The sequence below is a fragment of the Hemitrygon akajei genome, chromosome 15, assembly GCF_048418815.1.
Source record: "Hemitrygon akajei chromosome 15, sHemAka1.3, whole genome shotgun sequence".
Lineage (NCBI taxonomy): Eukaryota > Metazoa > Chordata > Chondrichthyes > Myliobatiformes > Dasyatidae > Hemitrygon > Hemitrygon akajei.
In genome coordinates this window covers 49,829,137-49,849,530 of record NC_133138.1, presented here as the reverse complement: position 1 = coordinate 49,849,530, position 20,394 = coordinate 49,829,137, and the positions used below count along the sequence as shown (strand labels likewise).

Genomic DNA, 20,394 nt, shown 5'->3' with positions numbered 1-20,394 from the left:
CAGAAATAGATAACTAATATTCAGATTCTAGGGGTAGCAACACCTTTGTGCAGTAATAGAAGTTGCAATAATTATGCAAATACTAACAGGACCATATACAGATTTCCACCAGGGATCTGATATGAATTATTAAAATATCAATGATCTTTTCCAGAGACTTCCTTGTAGTTCTTGTGTGCTCCTGTCCGAGCATGCAGTTTCAGACCAAACGCAAGAGATGCCTTTTACACAAAAAAATTCTGATGAATAATTCTCAGTCACCAGGCATGCTATTTTGAACAGTGGCATGCTAAAAGATTCCATGGCCAATTGTGGATAATATGTATTAATATGTATGATGGTATACACACCAGATTGATCATTAATAAATAGAAGCATTTGTGATTAATGAGTTGAAGTAGTCGTATCAGATGGAAAGGCCACATTTGCTCTGCCAATTGATCCATGCACCTGTGAAAGCCTTGCCAATATACAGAATTATATGAGTACATCTCTATTGAAATATTTCATAGATATGGTAGGAAAATGCAATGTTTATCTTACTTCCTTTAGACAGAGAGAGAGTGCTCCCTGACCAAAAAAAAAGGAAAAGGATTACCTGGAAAGACTCAGGGGCAAAATATTTCAGGCAGATGTCACTTGCATTGCTGCAATGCAGTTCTAATGCAAATGCCAGCTAATACTATTTCGTCAGCAGACACCTCACAACAGCCTTGAAAGAGAGGGTAGACATGAAATAGTCTTAAAAGATACTCAGTGGCATATGAATCCTATGTCTGGGTCTTATTCTAAGCAGTATATTCTTGATTCATGAACCTCCAATAAAACCACATCCACATTTCACAATTTTACACAACAGGAAATGTATTCTAACTATTAACGTAATATATTCACTGCAGAAAGTTACTTTGCTCACAATACTATCAGTAAATGCAACATTCCATGCAACTTAAAATAAAATTGCCAAATAAAGTGGTGCATTGAACTCAGGGACAGGGTCCAAGTGGTCAATTATAAAAAGGTTGCATTCTCAAGAAGTCAATTTGAAAGCAGTAGGCAAGGGGAAAAGTACTGTAGACAACAGAACAATAAGGAAAACTATTTTGGTACAACTCTTGGCAATAGTACTGTCATTGCATTCCATTTGTTTTTAGTACCTTAATGCAAAAATATAGTTTTAAATGAAAAGTCTGTATTTATTTATTTATTTGTTCAGGGAGTATTTTGATCAACCTTAGAACTCCAAGGTAAGTCACAATCTGTCTACATAAATTGTTACCTCCCTTATGGGGAGGTAAACTCTAATTCTGACCACCCATTCTTTATAGCACAATCCATTTCATATGAAAGCTGGAAAATAAAACATGCAGATGCTGTAGACACTGAAAAGCATCGCTGCAAACATTTATTAAACACTGATAAATGAAACAGCCCAGCCATGAGGATTCAATCTCTAAGTCACGAATAAAATGATATTCAGAAGTCGGCAGCATAGAGCAAAGAATAAGTACTGCATTTTCTTGTTTATTCGTGCAACATCACTGTAAGGAACAGCAAACTGGAATGAGGATTAGGTTCATGTGAACATTCAAGATACTGCTCTCTTCCTGGACATCAGACAACTAAATGCATTAGGGTGACATGAACATGATTAAATTTTTGAAAAGGCAACTACTAACCGCACAAGGTTAAAGGTTCAGACATTATTCGTTAGTAACTTATTTTTAAATATAATGAATATGTCTTTAGAGACTTGGCTACATCACTGAGTAAAGGACATACTCAAAATCAGTGCTGCTAATGCTTTTTGCCCTACTGATGGGAATTTCTTTCCACTTATCATACTGCCTCAACTTATCTGATTTTTTTAAGCAAGTCACTCATTGACCACTAATATCTAAATACTCAGAAATATAATAGCAGCATTCTGTGCTTCTTAGGGATTACATTGCTTTTAACTATGTTACAGCAACATTTGAGTTCCATCTTCTCATTAGCTGAGCTTGGTGTATTGATTGTAATCATTGCTATTCATTAAAATGTATTGAATTGCTTTAAATTTTGTTTGAGTAGATAAATTATGTAACTCCATTTAAAATGAATAAAGGAACAAAATATTTTCAATGGCACTCCACAATTTTTATTTATTCACTCAAGGCTTGCGAGCACTGCAGGCTGAGCCAGCATTTAATCGTCCATCTCTAACTGCCCTTGAGAAGGTAGGGCTGAGCTGTCTTCTCACACCGCTGCAGTCCCCCAAGTGTGGACTTAGCCATATTGCTGCTTGTGAGGGACATCAGATTCAGATTCATTTACCATACGTACATTGAAACATACAGTGAAATGCATTGTTTGTGTTAACGACCAACACACCCAAGGAAGTTCTGGGCAGTCCACAGACGTCACCACACATTCCAGCACCAACGTAGCATGCCCACAGTTTTCAGCAGAACACAACAAACAGAAAATACCAAGCGACAAAGTAACAAGCCCAGTTACTCCTTCCACCCACATACAAGTCCTCTAACTCTAGTACAGGATGTCTTCTTCGAGTTCAGACATGTGGATTCACAGACACTGCACCTTCAACTTCCCCAGAGCACTCGCAGACATTCTCAGACCCAGAGCTCCAGCCACCCCACATCATTTTCCAGACTTCTGATTGGCCTTTGGGTCAACTTCTGGCTGCCTGACTCGGTAATGGTGAAGGAACAGTGACACGTTTCCAAGTCAGGGAGATCTGTGGCTTAGAGGACAACTTTCAAGTGCTGGTGTTCCTATACTTTTGGTGCTCATATCCATCCAGCTTGTAGAGGTCATAAACTTGGGAAGTGCTTTCAAAGGGGACCCCGTGAGTTGTCCCAGTGCATCCAGAGATAGTACTAACTGCTGCTATCGTGTGTCGTGGTGGGAGTGAATAGATGCTTGGAGACGGGGTGACAATCAAACTGGCTGTTATGTCTTCTACAATATCAAGTTTGTCAATGTTATTGAAGTTGCAAGAGGAGAGTATTCCATCACATTCCTCACTTGAGATTTGCAGATGGCAGTCAGGCTTTGGAGAGTTGGGAGGCGAGTTATTTGCCACAATACTTCCAACATCTGACCTGTCCCTGTACATACACTGTATTTAGTGAATCCAGTTCAGTTTCTGGCCAATAGAAATTCCTGGAATATGGATAATACTAGTTTCAGTGTTGGTCATGCAATTGAATGCCAGGTGGATTTTCTCTTGTTGGATATCATCAATGCTTGGCACTTGTGTGACACAAATGTTACTGGCCATCTCTCAGTCCAGGCCTGAATATCATCCAGTGCTTGCTGCATTTGGTTGCTTCATTATCTGAATCCATAAGACAACTAACGAGCAGTATTGGACCATTCAACCCATCGAGTGTGATATCATTCAATGTCTGATTTATTTTTCCCTCTCAAACTTATTCTCGGGTCTTCTCCCCATAACCTTTGACACAGTTACAAATCAATAAATATACCCAATTACTTGGACTCCACAGCCGTCTTTGGCAATGAATTCCACAGATTCACCACCCTCTGGCTAAATAAATTCCTCATCTCGGTCCTAAAGGAACTTCCATCTATTCTAGGCTCTGCCCTCGTTTCAAATTCACCCACCTTTGGATAGATCCTCCTCACATCCACTGGGCCTTTCAATATTCGGTAGGTCTCAATGTGATTTCCCCTTTCCCCACATCCTTCTAAATTCCAGTGAGCACAAGCCCAGAGCCATCAAACATTCCACAAATGTTATCTCTTTCATTCCCAGAATCATTTTCTTAAAGCCTCTCAAATGCCACCACATCCTTTTCTTTAAATACCCCACATGCTATCTGATCAATGCCTTATAGTGTCCCAGCATTGTATCCTTGCTTTTATATTCTGTTCCTCTTCAAATGAATGACAAGATTGCATTTGCTTTCCTTACCACCAACCCAACCTACAAGTTAGCCTTTAGGGAATCCTGCACTTGGACACCTAAGTCCTGTTGCACCTCCGATTTCTGAATTCACATTATGTTTAGAAAAGGGTCTACACCTTTATTCCTTTTACCAAAGTGCATGACCAGATACTCTCTTACACTCTCTTCCATATGCCACTTGATTGCCCATTGTCTCAATCTATCCAAGTACTTCTGCCGACTCCCTGCTACTCAACACTACCTATCCCTTCACCTGTCTTTATAACATCACAAACTTGGCCATGCAGCAATCCATTCCACTATCCAGATCATTAATGTACAATTTGAAAATAGCAAACCCCAACACTGATTACTGTGGAACACACTAGACATCGACAGGCAACCAGAAAAGTCCCCTTTATTCAGACTCTCTGCCTCCTGTCAGTCAGCCAATCTTCTATCGGTGTTACTATCTTTCCTGTAATACATTAGGCTCTTACCTTGTTAAGCAGCCTTATGTGTGGCACCTTGGCAAAGGCCTTCTGAAAATTCAAGTGAACAAAATCCACCAACTCTTTGTCTGTCTTGCCTATTATTTCCTCAAAAGAATTCCAGCAGATCTCTCAGGCAAGTTTTCCCCTTATGGAAACCATGCAGACTTCAGCCAATTTTATCATGTGCCACCAAGTACTCCAAACTACATCCTTAACAATGGACTCCGATATCTTCCCAACCACTGACATCAGGCAAACTGGTATATTATTTCCTGCCTTTTGCTTCCCTCACTCTTTAAAGAGTGGATTAATAGTTGCAAGTGATGCTGAACTTTGTGCAATCATTAGCAAACATGCTTACTTTTTATCTCTGGCCTTGAAGGACGGCCAGTGATGAAGCAGCTGAGATGGTTGGGGCTAAGACACTACACTGAGCAATTCCTTCAGAGATGTGCTGTGGCCAAGATGATTGACTGCCAGTCAACAAAACTATCTACCTTTATGCCAAGAGTAAAGAATTCCCTCCTCCTCCAATTCCCACCAACTCCTGTTCGGCCAGAGCTCCTTGACACCAAACTCCATTAAATGCTGCCTTGATATCAAAGGCAGTTACTCTCGCTCCATCTCTGGGGTTCAGCTTTTTTGTCCATGCCTGGAACATGGTTGTAAATGTGTCAGGAGCCGAGTGACTTGGGAAGAACCCAAGCTGAGCTTCCATAAACAATTTGTTGCAAGGCACGATCAATGATCTATTGCATCACTTTGCTAATGATCAAAAGAGGGGTGGTAACTGACCGAATTAGATTTGTCCTGCTTCTTGTGGACAGGACCTAACTGGGAAATGCTCTGCACTGTTGGGTGCCAGTGTCGTAACTATACTGAAACGGTTTGGCTCAGTTAGAAGCCAGAATGCTCTCAGGTCCTGTAACTTTTGTTGAATGACGTTAGCCATTTCTTGATACCATGGAGTGAATCCCATTGAATGAAGACTGGCATCTATCAGGCTGGAGATCATTGCAGGAGGCTGAGAAGGATTATCCATTCAGCATTTCTGGCTGAAGATACTTGCACTGCTGCGCAAGGATCTCCATACCTGAGAATAGAAATAGTTGTGGGGCCTGTTCCTCAGGTCTGTTCTTTAAGTGCCACTAATTGCAACACGGTGTGGCAGAACATCAAAGCTTAGATCCATTGGTTGTGAATCACTTGGCTCTGTCTATAACATGCTTTTTATGCTGTTTAGCATGAAATAGTCCTATCTTCACCAGGCTGGCTGCTCATTCCTGTTGATTGCCTGGTTCTGCTCCTGATACTTCCTCCTGAATTCTTCATTGAACCAGGGTTGATCCCCAGGTTTGATGAAGATAGTAGAGTGGGCCATGAAGTTGAAGATTGTGGTCGAGTATAATCCTGCTGCTACTGATGGCCCATAGTCTCATGGATGTCCAATACTGAGATGCTAGATCAGTTTGAAGTCTGCCTCATACAGTAAGGTTGCAGAGCCATACAACACGATGAAGTGCATTTGGAAATTATAGAAATTCATCTCCACAAGAACTGCACAGTTGTCACATCGATCAATGCAGTCAAAAACAAATGCATCAACCATAGATATATTATAGAGGATGAGACCAAGTGGACTTTCCCTCTTGCAGTTCTCTCACCACAGGACTCAATCCCTATTTAGCAGCAATGCCCTTTAGCACTTGACCAGCTTGATATGTTGTGATGCTGCCGTGGCACTGTTGAGTAGAATGCTGAAATCCCTCACTCAGAGTACATCCTGTACCTTTGCCACTCTCACTACTTCCTTCAATATGAAATACTGATTCCTCAATCAAAGGAAGTTGGTTGGCAGCAATTAACAGAAGATTTCCTTGCCCAAGTTTAGCCTGATGTCTTGACAGTGGGACAAGAGATAAACACAAACATATCCATGTTAGAGTCAAAGTCCCAGTCTTGAACTTTGACTGTAACAAATGATTCTGTGAGTATGTCAAGCTCATGATTGACTTGCCTTTGAGTCAGCGCCCCAATTTTGGGAGAGCACCCAGACGTTGGCAAGGAGGACTTCAGAGGGCTGACGGGATAGTTTTTGCATTATCATTTCTAATACCTACGACAATTCTAAGTGAACTGTCTGTCTGGTTTCATTACCTTGTGGTTGCTTAGCAGTTTCATTACAACTGAATAGCTTGCTAGGCCACTTCAGAAGGCAACTAAAAGTAAATACATTACTATGTATCCAGAGTCACATGCAAGCCAGACCAGCTAAGGATGACAAACTTCCTTGGTATCATCTATACTATTCTAGTGATAATGATACCACGCCATTGCCTCTGCATTGATGATAACAATCTATGATTATAACACTCTTAAAAGAATGAACATTGCACATCAGCGATAACATCAAGGAAGAGAACTATTTGGTCTATCTGGTAAGAAACCAGAAGTAAAAGAAAAAACTGATTATTTGAGTTAGGTTACTTTATATGTCAAAGGTTAGTGCACATACCTACAATGGATACTCTGAATGGACTAGAAACTCTAATGTTATGGTTTATTGATCAATTTATTGAGATGGAGCACATAATAGGCCTTTCCGGCACTTCAAGCTGCACCACCTTGCAAACCACTGCTTTAATCCTAGCCTAATCACATGACAAGTTACAATGACCAATTAACCTAGCCATTGGTAGGTCTTTGGACTGTAGGAGGAAACCGGAGCACTGAGAAGCAGCCCACGCAATCACAGGCAGAACATACAAACTCTGTACAGACAGCAACGGGAATTGAATCTGAGTTGCTGGTACTGTAAAGAGTTGTGCTAACCACTTTGCTACCGCGCTGTCCCAGTAACACTGTCTGCAACAGATCTCTGTTTTAAAAGCATTTTATTTAGCAAGATACTCTTAATCAAAGTAATTTTCTAATAACTCCAATTTGCAACTATCAGTAATTCAGTAACTCAGGCCAAAACCCTTCTACAGATGAGTTAAAATGTTTTTAAACTTCTGGAATGTCACATATCTTCCATAATACGGAGATGTGGGAAAATAATGGGTCAGTTTTCCCTCCTGCTTTAAGCTTGATGTAGCACATGGCCCCAGGGATATCTCCAGTTCTAGTTTTGCTTTGTCTTTCAAGAGAAAGTTATACATTCCATTTTGGGTTACCTACTTTCCTGCGTCCACATGTTGCACAGTGAATATTGAAAATCAACAGAAAAAATTTTTTGCATAAAACAAGAAAATGCTCTATTCTAAAACTAAATTCAAAAATCACCTGCTGTTCCATTCAATATTTTTATTGCTATTTGAATTGCTGCTTCCAATTCATAGCTTTAGGAATATGTCAGTGACTCGGAGCCAGTACAAGTATAGGGTTGTGAATCAATTACTCAGAATTCTGGCTCCAATAGTGCATAGCTTCTAGTCATAAGATATAATATTTTATCCCCTTCAGAAAATATCTATACACTTCTTATTAGGAAGATCTTCTAAGAAATCATGTGTGACATTATCAATAAAACATTGCATTTTCTTTATTAAATGAATGAGAAGATTTAACTTTTCTGCCAGTGACAATATACTATTACCCACAAAAGCCCGAAATAAGATTTCACTGCCCATAGGCAGTGTCAATAGTAGCAATTTTAAATGGAATTGCATTGATAACTGTTTGCTCAAAAGTCAGATACAGGTTTCACACAGCTAAACTCAAACCAGTAAACACATTAGAGAATGCCACAAAAAATGAAATTGTGTTGTGTTTTGCTACTCAGACAATTCCAAAATATTACTGGTTATTCAGCATGCATAGTGTAAGAAAGGTTACAACTTCAAGAATAAAAAAAATGTTTATACTTACCATGAAAACACATTCAGAATTCCATATAGATTCCAAATACACCCACAATCAGTATCATGAAATGTGCTACACATGCTGCTCCTAAAATTCTATTTAAGTCAATATGAATTGTGTATGGTTAATGAAATTAAATTTCATATGAAGCTCAGAACATGCCATTACTACCATATAGAGTACTTCAAATGATAAATGGAGATGAATTTATATGCATTTAAGATTTATCTTTACCCACATGTTAGAACACCATGAACACTTCACCTGTGTAACTAACTTTTTGAAAAATATTTCCACGAGGATTGCAGTTACGTATAACTTTCTGATCTAACTAGTCAGAAAACCATTCACAACACACACACACCTTTTCATAAAATAGCTGAAATCAGAAATTTCCCTCCATATATTTAATACTGGTTTTTTTTTACATTTGCTCCTCCTCAATTACAATTGGGAATTTTACTTTGGTGTTCTCTCTGTACAATCAGGCAACACTGCAATACAAAAGATATATCATTTTGCCATATCATATGGCAAACAATATTCTTGTGACAAACTTAAATTCCTATGGAAATGCTTTCCATGTACAGTAGTAACATATTAATCAAATTTAAATATTTATAAATTAAACCTTTTGAACTAATTTCCTCAAAAAGTTATTAAATCTTGGAGTTAGAAAATCTATGGCTGAAAATTACAAGTATTATCTTTGGTAATATTGCTCAATAGTGAAAATGTCAATTTTTGTGTCTGATTTTGAATACATCCACACTTTCTAGTGTGATTATATTCACTTCCTGAGCTGGGGGAGGTTCTCTCACATTTGCCAAGCTCAGCTTTCTCAACACAGCAGCTGCCATTTGTAAGACTAAGCAGTGTAAGTTTAACTTCCAACTATAAGCATTTATTTTTAGCTTCCGTTCATAAATAGGAGCCAGTCTTCAGTTCTTAAATTGAAAATGGAAAGTAGTAATCAGTTTGAAGTTAAAATAAAGCATTGTCTATAGAACACCTTTGCAAACAAGCTCTGTCTGTCAAAAGTAGGGTGTTGCTCACCGCACCTGGTTATTACTGCTCAGGAGGATCAGCATAAGGTTATTCCATTTGGCTTGTTTCAAAACAGGCAAGCTGACTAAGTTGCTTAGTTCAAAGAAGCTTGCAGACCAAATGGATATTATTATTTAACGTATAATTAACTGATGGTTATAGTTGGAAGATATATGTACTCAGGGAAGTTAGCTTCACAGCAATAAAAAAGGTACCTGAGGAAGTATCTTGTATGTGTAAAGCCACCCGTGGCAAAGAAATTGTATAGATGTAAAGAGCAGTTCAGGCTTATTAGGAATGGGGTAAAGAACATCAAGAAGAATAGACGAAACACAGGGTGAACTTGAATCCATTCCTCTGGCTTTGATTTCGGTGATAGATGATTCATTTGTCTGGATCATTAGTATGTCCTTTTAAGATTATAGGAATTGTACCTGTGTTTTGGAAATCCTTTGTGTTTTGTAATTTGCAAATGCTTAAGACAGAAATCTGAGTTTCAGATGTGCTTTAAGAAAGTTGTTTGGATTTAAACATGGATCACTGTAAATAGGTGAAGAGTGTTTTAATTTATTTTGATAGCTGGAAGCATCTCTTCCTTGGTAGGGAGGAGGACTCATCACTTGAATAGTAGATATTGGCAGCTAAACTCACTGTGGAGAATAAACAGGGAAGTAAACTAGTTTCTGAAGATTGTGTGGTTACAGTATAACCTGTCTATAGTGTGGGTTCTCATGGGTATTTATATCCAGTAAGGGATTAAGGCCTTCATTTGAGTTTAGAACCTTGCAGTGAGCAAACCAAACACACAATCATGAAGTTCTTGAACAAAGCTACACATTTTCCTAATTTGATATGTCAGATGAAAACCTAAAGCTTTTAGATCTAAATCTAGCCAAGGTCAGTAGCCATGTCTGAAAATAGTCCCTTACCTTTGAACTATTCTTAAGCTTCAATTTAAATGTTTTTTCATATACAATTCAATCAAAATGTACCATAGTGTTCCTTATTAATTAATCCAAAAAATGTCCTATTCATTTTATCATTTTCATATTTTAAAAAAACAGGCACCATCAAAAATGGGGAATAGAGCCATCTATTCATAACAGACAGCTAACACAATTCATTTACATAAGATGACGTATGACCAAGTCCATAGACTATTGACCATCAAGTTCAATGCCATGAAAGATAGAATCTTTATTCAAAACAAAATACCTAGAGGATAAAAATGCATTTGTAGATAGCAATGATTTTTTAGCAGTCCCTTTTGAAGAACTAAACCAGTTGGCAAGGTGAAGGTTGTAGAAGATGTTATATTTGTGCATTTCAAAACCTTCACATCCAGTATTTTATAGTCCACTCATGAATTGAGGGCAGAGCATGCAAAGTCAAGGCATGTGGACTGAATCTCTGGCAAAAATAATTGATGGTGGAATAGAAAGCATCAAAGGATCAGTGCCAGGGATCAATGTTGCTTGATATCTGCATGACTTGCATCCCGACCTCTACTTTAAGACATACGAATGACAAAAAATTAGAGACATGGTTTATAAAAAGAGAGATTAAAACAAAATATAAAGATATTAATAAACTTGCAAAATGACCAAATCACAAGCAAATTAATCAAGCCTGAAAAAGCACATTATGGCAAGAAAAGTGAGTTGACCATGTCTTTTCGAGCTAGGATAATCCAAACATCCTACTCTAAGAATCTGAGCAGGATAAAGGGAAGTAAGGATCTTCAAGTTCATATAGATAAACCACTATAAGCAAACAAATAAAATGCAGAGGTGCTCACGCCTGCTCAAATAGAATTATTAGCATATTAAACCTATATTAAACCTTGATTACACAGCATACTTGGAATACTCTGTATAGTCCTGCTCTCCATAAGCATATGATGCCATTGGTGAAGGTTCAAAAAGAATTGCGAAGTGTGAAGGTTACACTCTATTAAAGAACAAAAAGGTACTTTTTTCCATGCAAGAGTAAAGATGAATGTAATAATATCTTCCACAACAGACCTCAGCATGAAGGATGAATTACATGCATTTGTTCTGAACTCTGAGGTGAATAATGAAACCAATGTTGGAATATTGGGGCAGATGAGGCTGACAGGGTCAGTGGCTTGTGAGATGAGCATCTGGTCTTCCTCATGCTTATGTAGGTCATCTATGTGCTCCCATGGCCTCAGGATTACCAGTCACATCCCATATACTTCTCCTTATCTGTGCATTTTTTTTTTGCCCAGGCATTCTTAATAGGAATAATGCATTCCTTTAAGGTGGCTATTAAATCATCCTTGAATCTTTTCATCTGCCACATGGTATCTCTTGCCATGATAAAACTTGAAATAGACTGTCATATGAAAGTCTGTAACATTACAAAATAGCAAATTTGGGAAAGATGCTGCTACATGTGGAAGAAACAAAGAATGGGTTCTGAATAATAAAATGTTGCTAAAAAGAATCCAGTAAGGAATATAGGTTCATTTTTTAACCAGTTTTCTCCTTCTATTTTCCTGGGCATGAAATATTGAATGCTTATCTTTTCATAGATGCTTCCTGACCTGCTCAGATTTTGTAGCATGTTCTTTTTTTTATTATTTCAGATTTCCAGCAACAGCACTTACTTTATTTTCCTAACAAGCGAATGGATTGAATGTGGCACTTTCCACCACATGAGACAAATAAGATAGATGTTCTTGAACAAAAAAAGAAAAACAAAGAGAAGAACAAAAGATAGAGGTTTTGGAGAGAGTGCAGAAGGGGTTTACCAGGATGTTGCCTGGATTAGAGGGCATGAGCTGTAACCAGAGATTTGACATACTTGGACTGTTTTCTTTGGAGCAGGGCAGATCAGATCGACGCTTATAAGATAATGAGAGGCATGGAAAAGGAAGACATACAGTACACTTTTCCCAGGATAGAAACATCTAATACCAGAGGTGAGAGGGGGAAATTTCAAAGGAGATGTGGGAGACAAGTTTTTTTTTTAAAAAAACAGAGGAAGTTGGGTGCCTGGAATGTGCTGCCTGGGGTGGTAGCAGAGCCAAAAACAATGGAGACATTTTATTAGGCATATGAATGAGAGGAACATGCAAGGATATGGACATTGTGTAGGGGGAAGATATTAGTTTAGTTAGCCATTTGATTACTAATTTAACTGGTTTGGTACAATATTGTGGACCGAAGGGCCTGTTTCTCTGCTATGCTGCTTTGTGTTCTAACCGTATTTGTAAGTTTAAATGCAATAGATGGAAAAGGGTATTTCATCATGTCTAAACTTTAACTGGGATTAGTTGGGTTCAATGGCCCATTTCTGTTTATTTCATTCAATGCAATTCAAGGTAAAATCAAGGACAACCTTGCACAAAGGTATAAAACACAGTAACATCTTGAGCCCATTGTTCTCCCCTGACATTGAAAATTGCTTTCAAGATAAAATGTTAGTGAAACAGGAGTCACAGATGAAATGAAGCAGAAGCTATAGTCAATCTATTCATCAATAAAATAAATTGGACAACTGAATAATTGAAGGACTAAATTTTATTATAAACCAATTATGGATTCAATTGGTCAAGAACATCTTAACAGAAAATACTTAAGATTTTTTTTTGCAAAATATTAAAAATACATTCTCTTTGAAGTAATGTATCTGAATTAATTTGAAAAATTATTCAAAATAACTGAAAATGGCTTCTTATTATAGTGTCAGTATCACATGTGGATATGCTGAAAATAAAATTAAAACACTGAAGAAATACGGAAGAATTGAATAATGAAGTTTCCAGAAATTATTCTGCAAATGCTTGCAGGGGATGGTAGGCATGATGAAAGATTCAGCATACGTTTCACGTCTACCAATTGTATTACATTTTTATGATGTAATGGGCATTGCTGATGTTAAAAATAATGATATTTGGATGAAAGAGTATCAACTTTGAGAACATGCAGAATCAACAAGTAAAGCATTCTAAAAGGCAATCTGATGAAGAATATTAGCCACAATTTAACATTAGTCAACTGGCTGAACAATTTTCTTTACAATTTGATAATATTGACATAACCTCGTTATTACAAAGTAAGTGAACTTAATAGTATTTTATATCATGTTTCTGCCTTTTTCAAACCTTTCAAGAGATGCACCAATAATTCTTTTAAAAATTGTTATTTGAAGATTGCAACATACAACTTGCCCAATGACAGTTATCTTTCAGGCAGGATAAAATATTAAATTGTGACACTCGTTTCTTCTTACTGGTAGCGCAGAATATACACACTATCATCAGCACAGTTCAGAAATAATCCAAACAGCAGCAGCTAACTGTCTCAGTGTGAAGATCATATCATCTTAAGTACAGCACGCAAAACTAACTTAGCCTGCTTGCACAATCTTCCAAAACTACTTCAATGCAATATAATCATCTATCATAAATACTTTCAAAATCAAAAAAAGGCCATGAATAAAGTTATTTTCCAGCCCCAAATACATCACCTCAAGGATCAGAGATACTTCGCAAGTACAACACACAATTTTTGTCATGTAACTATGACACAATACAAATTTGCAAAAAATCTTAAAAGTTAAACTGCTCCTTATAATGCCCTGCTTTATAAGATTATTAAGTTTGCATTTTAACCGCAGGTAAATGCAGACACTATAGAAAGATAACAGTGCATATATATTTTCAAATGAAGTGACAAAATTACATCATGCAGCTTTCTGTTAACAACACATTTGTATATAATCACGAACTTAAAATTTATATTACAAATTGTTAAATCTCATCTTGGTAACCTTGGCTTAGTTATTATGATGCACTTGTACGCCTTACTTTTTAACAATGATGAATGATTATATGGAGTTCAGTATAAAGATTTACCTGGACTTACTTTTTGTTACCATGAAACCTCTCCCCCTTTAAGCTGAAAGGATGATGTGACCATGTCGAACTATTTTCTTTACAGTGTATAGTCATTTGCTATGATTAACATCACAGAGATAAACCATGGAAATTTGACTCAATGTCAACTATAAAACCTTGCACAACATATGAATTTTAGTTTAATAAAGATGGACATCATTAAGTGAGCCAAATACTTCATGTTTCAGTTGACCAATTTGATACTGTGTATTTTAAAGTCATGTTTAAGGAATTGAGGAAAAAATTGTGCACGCTGAGCGTGAACCAAGTAATTAAATATAAAGATGAATGTTGCATTAGAAAGATTAAATATGAAAGGGTGCAGAAGCATTGAGGTGTTATGGCTAGACATCCTAAAGCCCTTAGCTATTACATATAATTACTCATTTATACTCGAAAAATGGGTCACCTGTACAAAATGATAGGATTTAGAGAAAATTAATGTGGTGCGTGACACTAAAGAACATTAGAGCTTTTTCTAAAGGTATTAATTCCACTCACCATGCGCCATGGGTACACCAAGTAATGTGGGCAATGAAATGCAGTGATTGGCTTGTAAACGAAATCTTAGTGCCAGCCATTTAGGTCAATCTAAATATTTCTACTCCATTTTTAGTCACTGGGATTTTGTCACAGAACTTTACTTAAAAGGATACCTTGATCAACATTACAACAAGCTACATACACATAATACAAGTTTAAGTGTTTGTAGAGCCAGTGCATCTGCTAATAATAGAACCTGATAAAAATGTAAGACTCGCATCTATTTACATTTAATCACATTGCTACAAACTGTCCTGAATACATTCTTAAAGTGCAACAGAATGCAACAAAACATCCCTGAAATCCCTGTATCTCCACCAGGACCGCACTAAACAAAATCCATAAAGGAGAACTGCACCAGTTTTTTTCCCGCCCTTATCCAATAGCTGGTGGTTGTTTTTTCCAAGCACCAATTGCTAATTTAATCCGGACGCTACACTGTGAAATGCTCACGGTCTAGTTAGCGCTCTCGAGCCACCCACCTGCATAATGATAAACAATGGATACAAACACCGACCAGATGCAGTGTCCTATTAAGCTCATTCAAAGCCCCACAGTCTGCAGCTGAACAGCATTCTTCCAGCAAGATATCCAAAACAAAACATACGGTTCGAAACTTAACAAGTGTCTGTTTTAATGCTGAAATGCCATTTCTTCCTACTTTCAAAACAGTGAGTCGCACAAAGTCATTGTAACGGAAAGCAGTTCTTAAACAGAAAATAAGACCGGAGTCGAAATACACAAGAGAAATTGTGGTAAAGTTTTCACATAGGCATTAAATTATTGCGATATCAACACGCTAAGATTATGACGAAACCACCCCACCAACACAGAGCTCCCTGTTATATAGCCTCAGTCCATCCTATTATCAGTGAAAAAGATATTACACTTGCGCTGAAGGTTGACTCAAGCAGCAACCACTTTATATGCAATTAAAACAGTCCTGGTGCGAAGTAAAAATGATTTCAATAGGCATCAGCAAAATATGTGAGAGGAAAAAAACTTACCGCAGTCCTCACACAAGATCCTCCCAACATCTTTTTTAAGGTTCTTCCTGCCAGTGTCTAGTGGAGCAAATGATGTCTTGAATACTAACGGCTCATCTGTTGGGTCCATGAAAAAGATATATTTCTGGTTCATCTTTACTTTGGTGCATGGTGCTTTTGATCCGAAATCCCCGATTGTGATGAGCTGATCCTTCTCGAGTCCCCCGCTATTGACTGGCCACACGTCCAACACTTTGACATTAACACTGTAGGGCTCGGTGGCATTATTTGGGACAGACTGCACCTTGCCTTCGATCACCACCGCTGAACGGTAGGCTTGGTCCTGCAAAGAATTTAAGCTCGGGGAATAGCAGGCAAGCGACACCCCGACGACTAGCATGGCAAAATGGATAGCACCAAGCCTCATCGTTGAAATGCACGCCCGCGCTCGGCTGCAGTGAGGGGAAGCGTTGCTGAGTTGGGAGGCAGAGTTGTGACAAAGTGGACTGCAAATCGCCTCGAGTTGCACGGCTGAGCAAGAGACCTTGCGTAAGTGTCCATGGCATTTGGATGTTTGCATAGGGAAACACCGCTCGGAACCGGAAACGGCGTAATACTGTACTGCTGCTTAAACCTGTCACTGCAACCACTGGCAAATATCATCAAGATCCACTTTTATTATTAATCGAACACAATGCACTTACCGTCATTCGTTAAGAACAGCGGTTCCTTCTCAATGTTGGCCATGCAGCCGGCGCAGTCTCTGGATCCCGCTGAGATCCCGAACACCTACCACATCGCCTTATGATTTCCAGTTCTATTAAGTTCAAATGATGCTAATAATGCTGTCGCTATAGTAACTAAACTGACAACTAGTTTCCTAGGACTGAAGCTTCTATATTCCTTGAATCTCAAATCAGCGGCGGCAGTGGATCGTTGCATTAGATGTTATAGTCGACAGTTGCTCTGCGGCTCTGCATAGGCACATCTCAAATCCGAAGGTAACCAAATCAAAGGGCTTGCACTCAAACCTTCATTTTTCTGGAAGATGGCAAGGGGAAAATCCTTCAAGTGATTTTAACATGGATCCGGCTAAGGCTCGGTATCTTTTCGCTGTAAATATTTATTTATCTCCACGTATATTTTTCTCTGATCTGTTTCCCACTTGGATGCATTCTGATCACATCCACGATGTACCACAGACCTATGGGTATGGGATCTTAGCCGTTTCACATCTGCACAGAAAATGTAGCACAAGCTATGGAAAACAATAAATATAGGAGGAGTGTTTAAAAATGCAACCGTACAGCCACGAAACAGAAGCACGGGTTTTCATGTAAATGACTACATGAAAATACCGCACTTTTTAATGCAGCGCTTTGTTGTTTTATAAACGCGGAGAGTACACATGTAAATTGGTTATTCGGTATTGGATTATATCTGTTTTTAATTTTAAATCATATTCCTATGAACACTATAGTGGAGTGTGGAGCACAGGTTTGATAGGTTACACAGCTGATGACTGCGGACCACCAGTGAGCTGTTTTAATCATGCACAGCGACACCTAGCGTAAGGGTTGCAATTTGCGTTTCCGAGGCAAAGTGTTTCCTTCAAATGGTCAGAACACCGAAAATCGGTGGACCAACCCTGCCCGGAGGCTACACTCTTGATTTGGGACTGATACAAAGAGAATTCATTTACTTCACAGAAACTGTATCAATGAGCGGGAAATTTTCTGAGGGTCTGTAGGATATCAGTTCGAAATTTACTAAATTGTTTAAAATACTCCAAATTAAGAATCAGAATCAGGTATCATCGGCATATGTCGTGAAATATGCTAATTTAGCGGCAGCGGTAAAATGCAATACATGATCATATAGAAAAAATAAATAAGTCATTTACAGTAAGTATCTATATTTATATTAAATAGCTACATAAAAGTGCAAACACAGAAATAATATTAAAAAGTGAAGTAGCGTTTAGGGGCTCAATGTCCATTTAAGAATCGGTTGGCAGAGGGGAAGAAGCTGTTCCCGAATCGCTGAGTGTGTGCCTTTAGGCTTCTGTACCTCTTTCCAAAAGGTAACAACCAGAAGAGGACATGTCCTGGGCAATGGGGGTCCTTAATAATGGACGCCGCCTTTCTGAGGCAGGGCTCCTTGAAGATGTCTTGGATACTACAGAGGCTAGCACCCATGATGGAGTTGACTAATTTTACAACTTTCTGTAGCTTCTTTCGATGCCGTGCAATAGCTCCCCCTCCCCCCATACAGCCTGTCAGAATGCTTTCCATGGTACATCTGCAGAGGTCTGCCAGTGTTTTGGATGGCAAACCAAATCTCCTCAAACTCTTGATGAAATATAGCTATCTTGCTTTCTTTATAGCTGCATTGAAATGTTGGGACCAGGTTAGATCCTGATACCCAGGAGCTTGAAATTGCTCACTCTCTCCACTTCTGATCCCTCCAAGAGGATTAGTTTGTGTTCTCTCATCTTACCCTCCCTGAAGTCCAGAATCAGCTCTTTGGTCTTTCTGATATTGGGTGCAAGGTAGCTGCTGCAAGACCACTCAACTAGTAGGTATATCTCATTTCTGTACACCCACTTGTTTCCATCTGAAAATCTACCAACAACGGTTGTATCGTCAGCAAATTCAAAGATGGCATTTGAGCTATACCTAGCCATGCAGTCATGGGTATACAGAGAGTAGAGCAGTGGCCTTCCAGTTAGAAGGTCAAGAATCCAATTTAATCTGATTAACTACTGTAAGCTGATACTAAGTGTGGAGTGTAGGCTTCCTCTACAAGTTTGCATCCTGCATATCTTTAACCGAGTTTCACTCAAGTGGGCAAAGACCAAAGCACAGGAATTTTACCAGTGACTCGGTGGGGAGCACTCTCACCCAACAGTCAGACGACCCTGGATTCAAATCTCAATCCAATAATCCAAACACAACAATCATGATTGATATTCGAGTGCAGCACTGGGGGAAGCTCTGCATTTCAGATATACCATCCCACAGACAAGAATGAAACTAAGACCCCAGCAGCTCCCTCACCTATATCACATATTTTGTCATTGACAAGGGAATAACCCCAGAGTTCTGGTCAATATTTACCTCTCAATCTGCATCAATAAAACAGATAATCAGGGCTCATTACATTGCTGCAAGCCTGTTGCGGGCAAATTATCTGCTGCTCCTCCCACATTTCAGAAGTATTTTGTTAGTTACAGAGCAGATGAGACATCCAGGTGTAGTGAAATAAATTATGTAAATTCAAGACTTAAAGATTAACCAGTTCAACTCTTCAAGTTGTCTGTCCAGTTAGGATCACCTTCCACTTAAGAGGCTTGATTCACAGCATGATCTGGACCTAAAGGGATTGAATATTGGCTGTCAAACAGAATCGTTTGGATGAGTCAGGATGCTATAAGATATAGAAGCAGCATTCAGGCATTCGCCCATCAAGTCTGTACAGACATTATGGTTGATTTATTATCCCTCTTATCCCCATTCTCCACCCTTTTCTCCATATCCTTTGACACCTGTACTAATCAAGAACCTATCAAACTCCACTAACTCGGCCCCTACAGCCATCTATAGCAATGAATTGCACAGATTCATCACCGTCTGGCTAGAGAAATTCCTCCTCATCTCTGGCGCAAAGCAATGTCCTTCTGTTTCTGAGGCTGTGCCCTTTGGTCTGAGACTCCCCCACTCTAGGAAACATTCTATCTAAGCCTTTTAATATTTGATATGTTCCCCTCCCCCTTCTAAATTCCAGCGAGTACAGGCCCAGAGCCATCACATGCTCCTCATATGTCAGCCTTTTCATTGCCGGGACCATTTTCATGAACAATGGTTCATCAGTGACAGTGTCCAGAGTTACTGGATGTTTGCTAAGGTCCAGGTGTGATATATTATGTCTACCACCATCTTGGAATCTACTTCAGTCTTCTGCCTGTATACATGCCATGTTGGAACCAATTTAGCCCAAAGTGAACAAAGATTCCTTGCATTTCTCTCACCAAAGTTAGGTTAGAGCTATCAAAAAACAGAAAATAATTAAGACGACTGTTTCACTTAATGTTATGCTTATTCCATCATGTTCCTAATAACTGCATAGACATACAAATAACTCTGCAGGACAAACATCTCCAATGCTTCAACAGCAACTGTCTGCTTCTCTGGTAGAGACTAGACTCTCCAGGGAGAGTACACGTTAACCATCCAATAAACTTCTTCACAAGTCTCCGAGTCTGATCATCAGTGTATGATCAGCAAATGCCTTCAGCATGGTGGAAAATCCACTCACACCAGTTTTAGATTTCCAGACCACTTGATACTCCAAGTGGTTATCAAGTTTCTTGTTACAAAAGATTTGCTTCTGTCCTTACTCTGTGACAAAGAAGTAAATTGATTTATTTTCCAGAGAAATGTGGAACTAATAGTCCAAACATATCCACTTTTTCTCATTAAAACCCGAACTGCTTTGTCCTAGGCCTTGAGTATCTGCATAAGGGAGTCCACTGATTGCATGCTTAGGTCATCAAAATCATGAAAGCGAAATCTTTAGGTTTATATTTTATACATACAACGTAATGCAGTTCTGCAT

The 20,394-nt window shown here is 38.6% G+C and overlaps 1 protein-coding gene across 2 annotated transcripts in view; it reads right to left on the bottom strand.

The window, feature by feature from the left end:
* Positions 1 to 16,370, bottom strand: part of LOC140739343 (pro-neuregulin-2, membrane-bound isoform-like) — a 686,097-nt gene extending 669,727 nt beyond the window's left edge. For both annotated transcript variants that reach the window (XM_073067557.1, XM_073067558.1), the window contains exon 1: positions 15,799 to 16,370. In XM_073067557.1, the coding sequence (XP_072923658.1) occupies positions 15,799 to 16,357 (559 nt within the window). In that variant the 5' untranslated portion in view covers positions 16,358 to 16,370. The remainder of the gene's footprint in view (positions 1 to 15,798) is intronic.
* Positions 16,371 to 20,394: the final 4,024 nt, after the last annotated feature.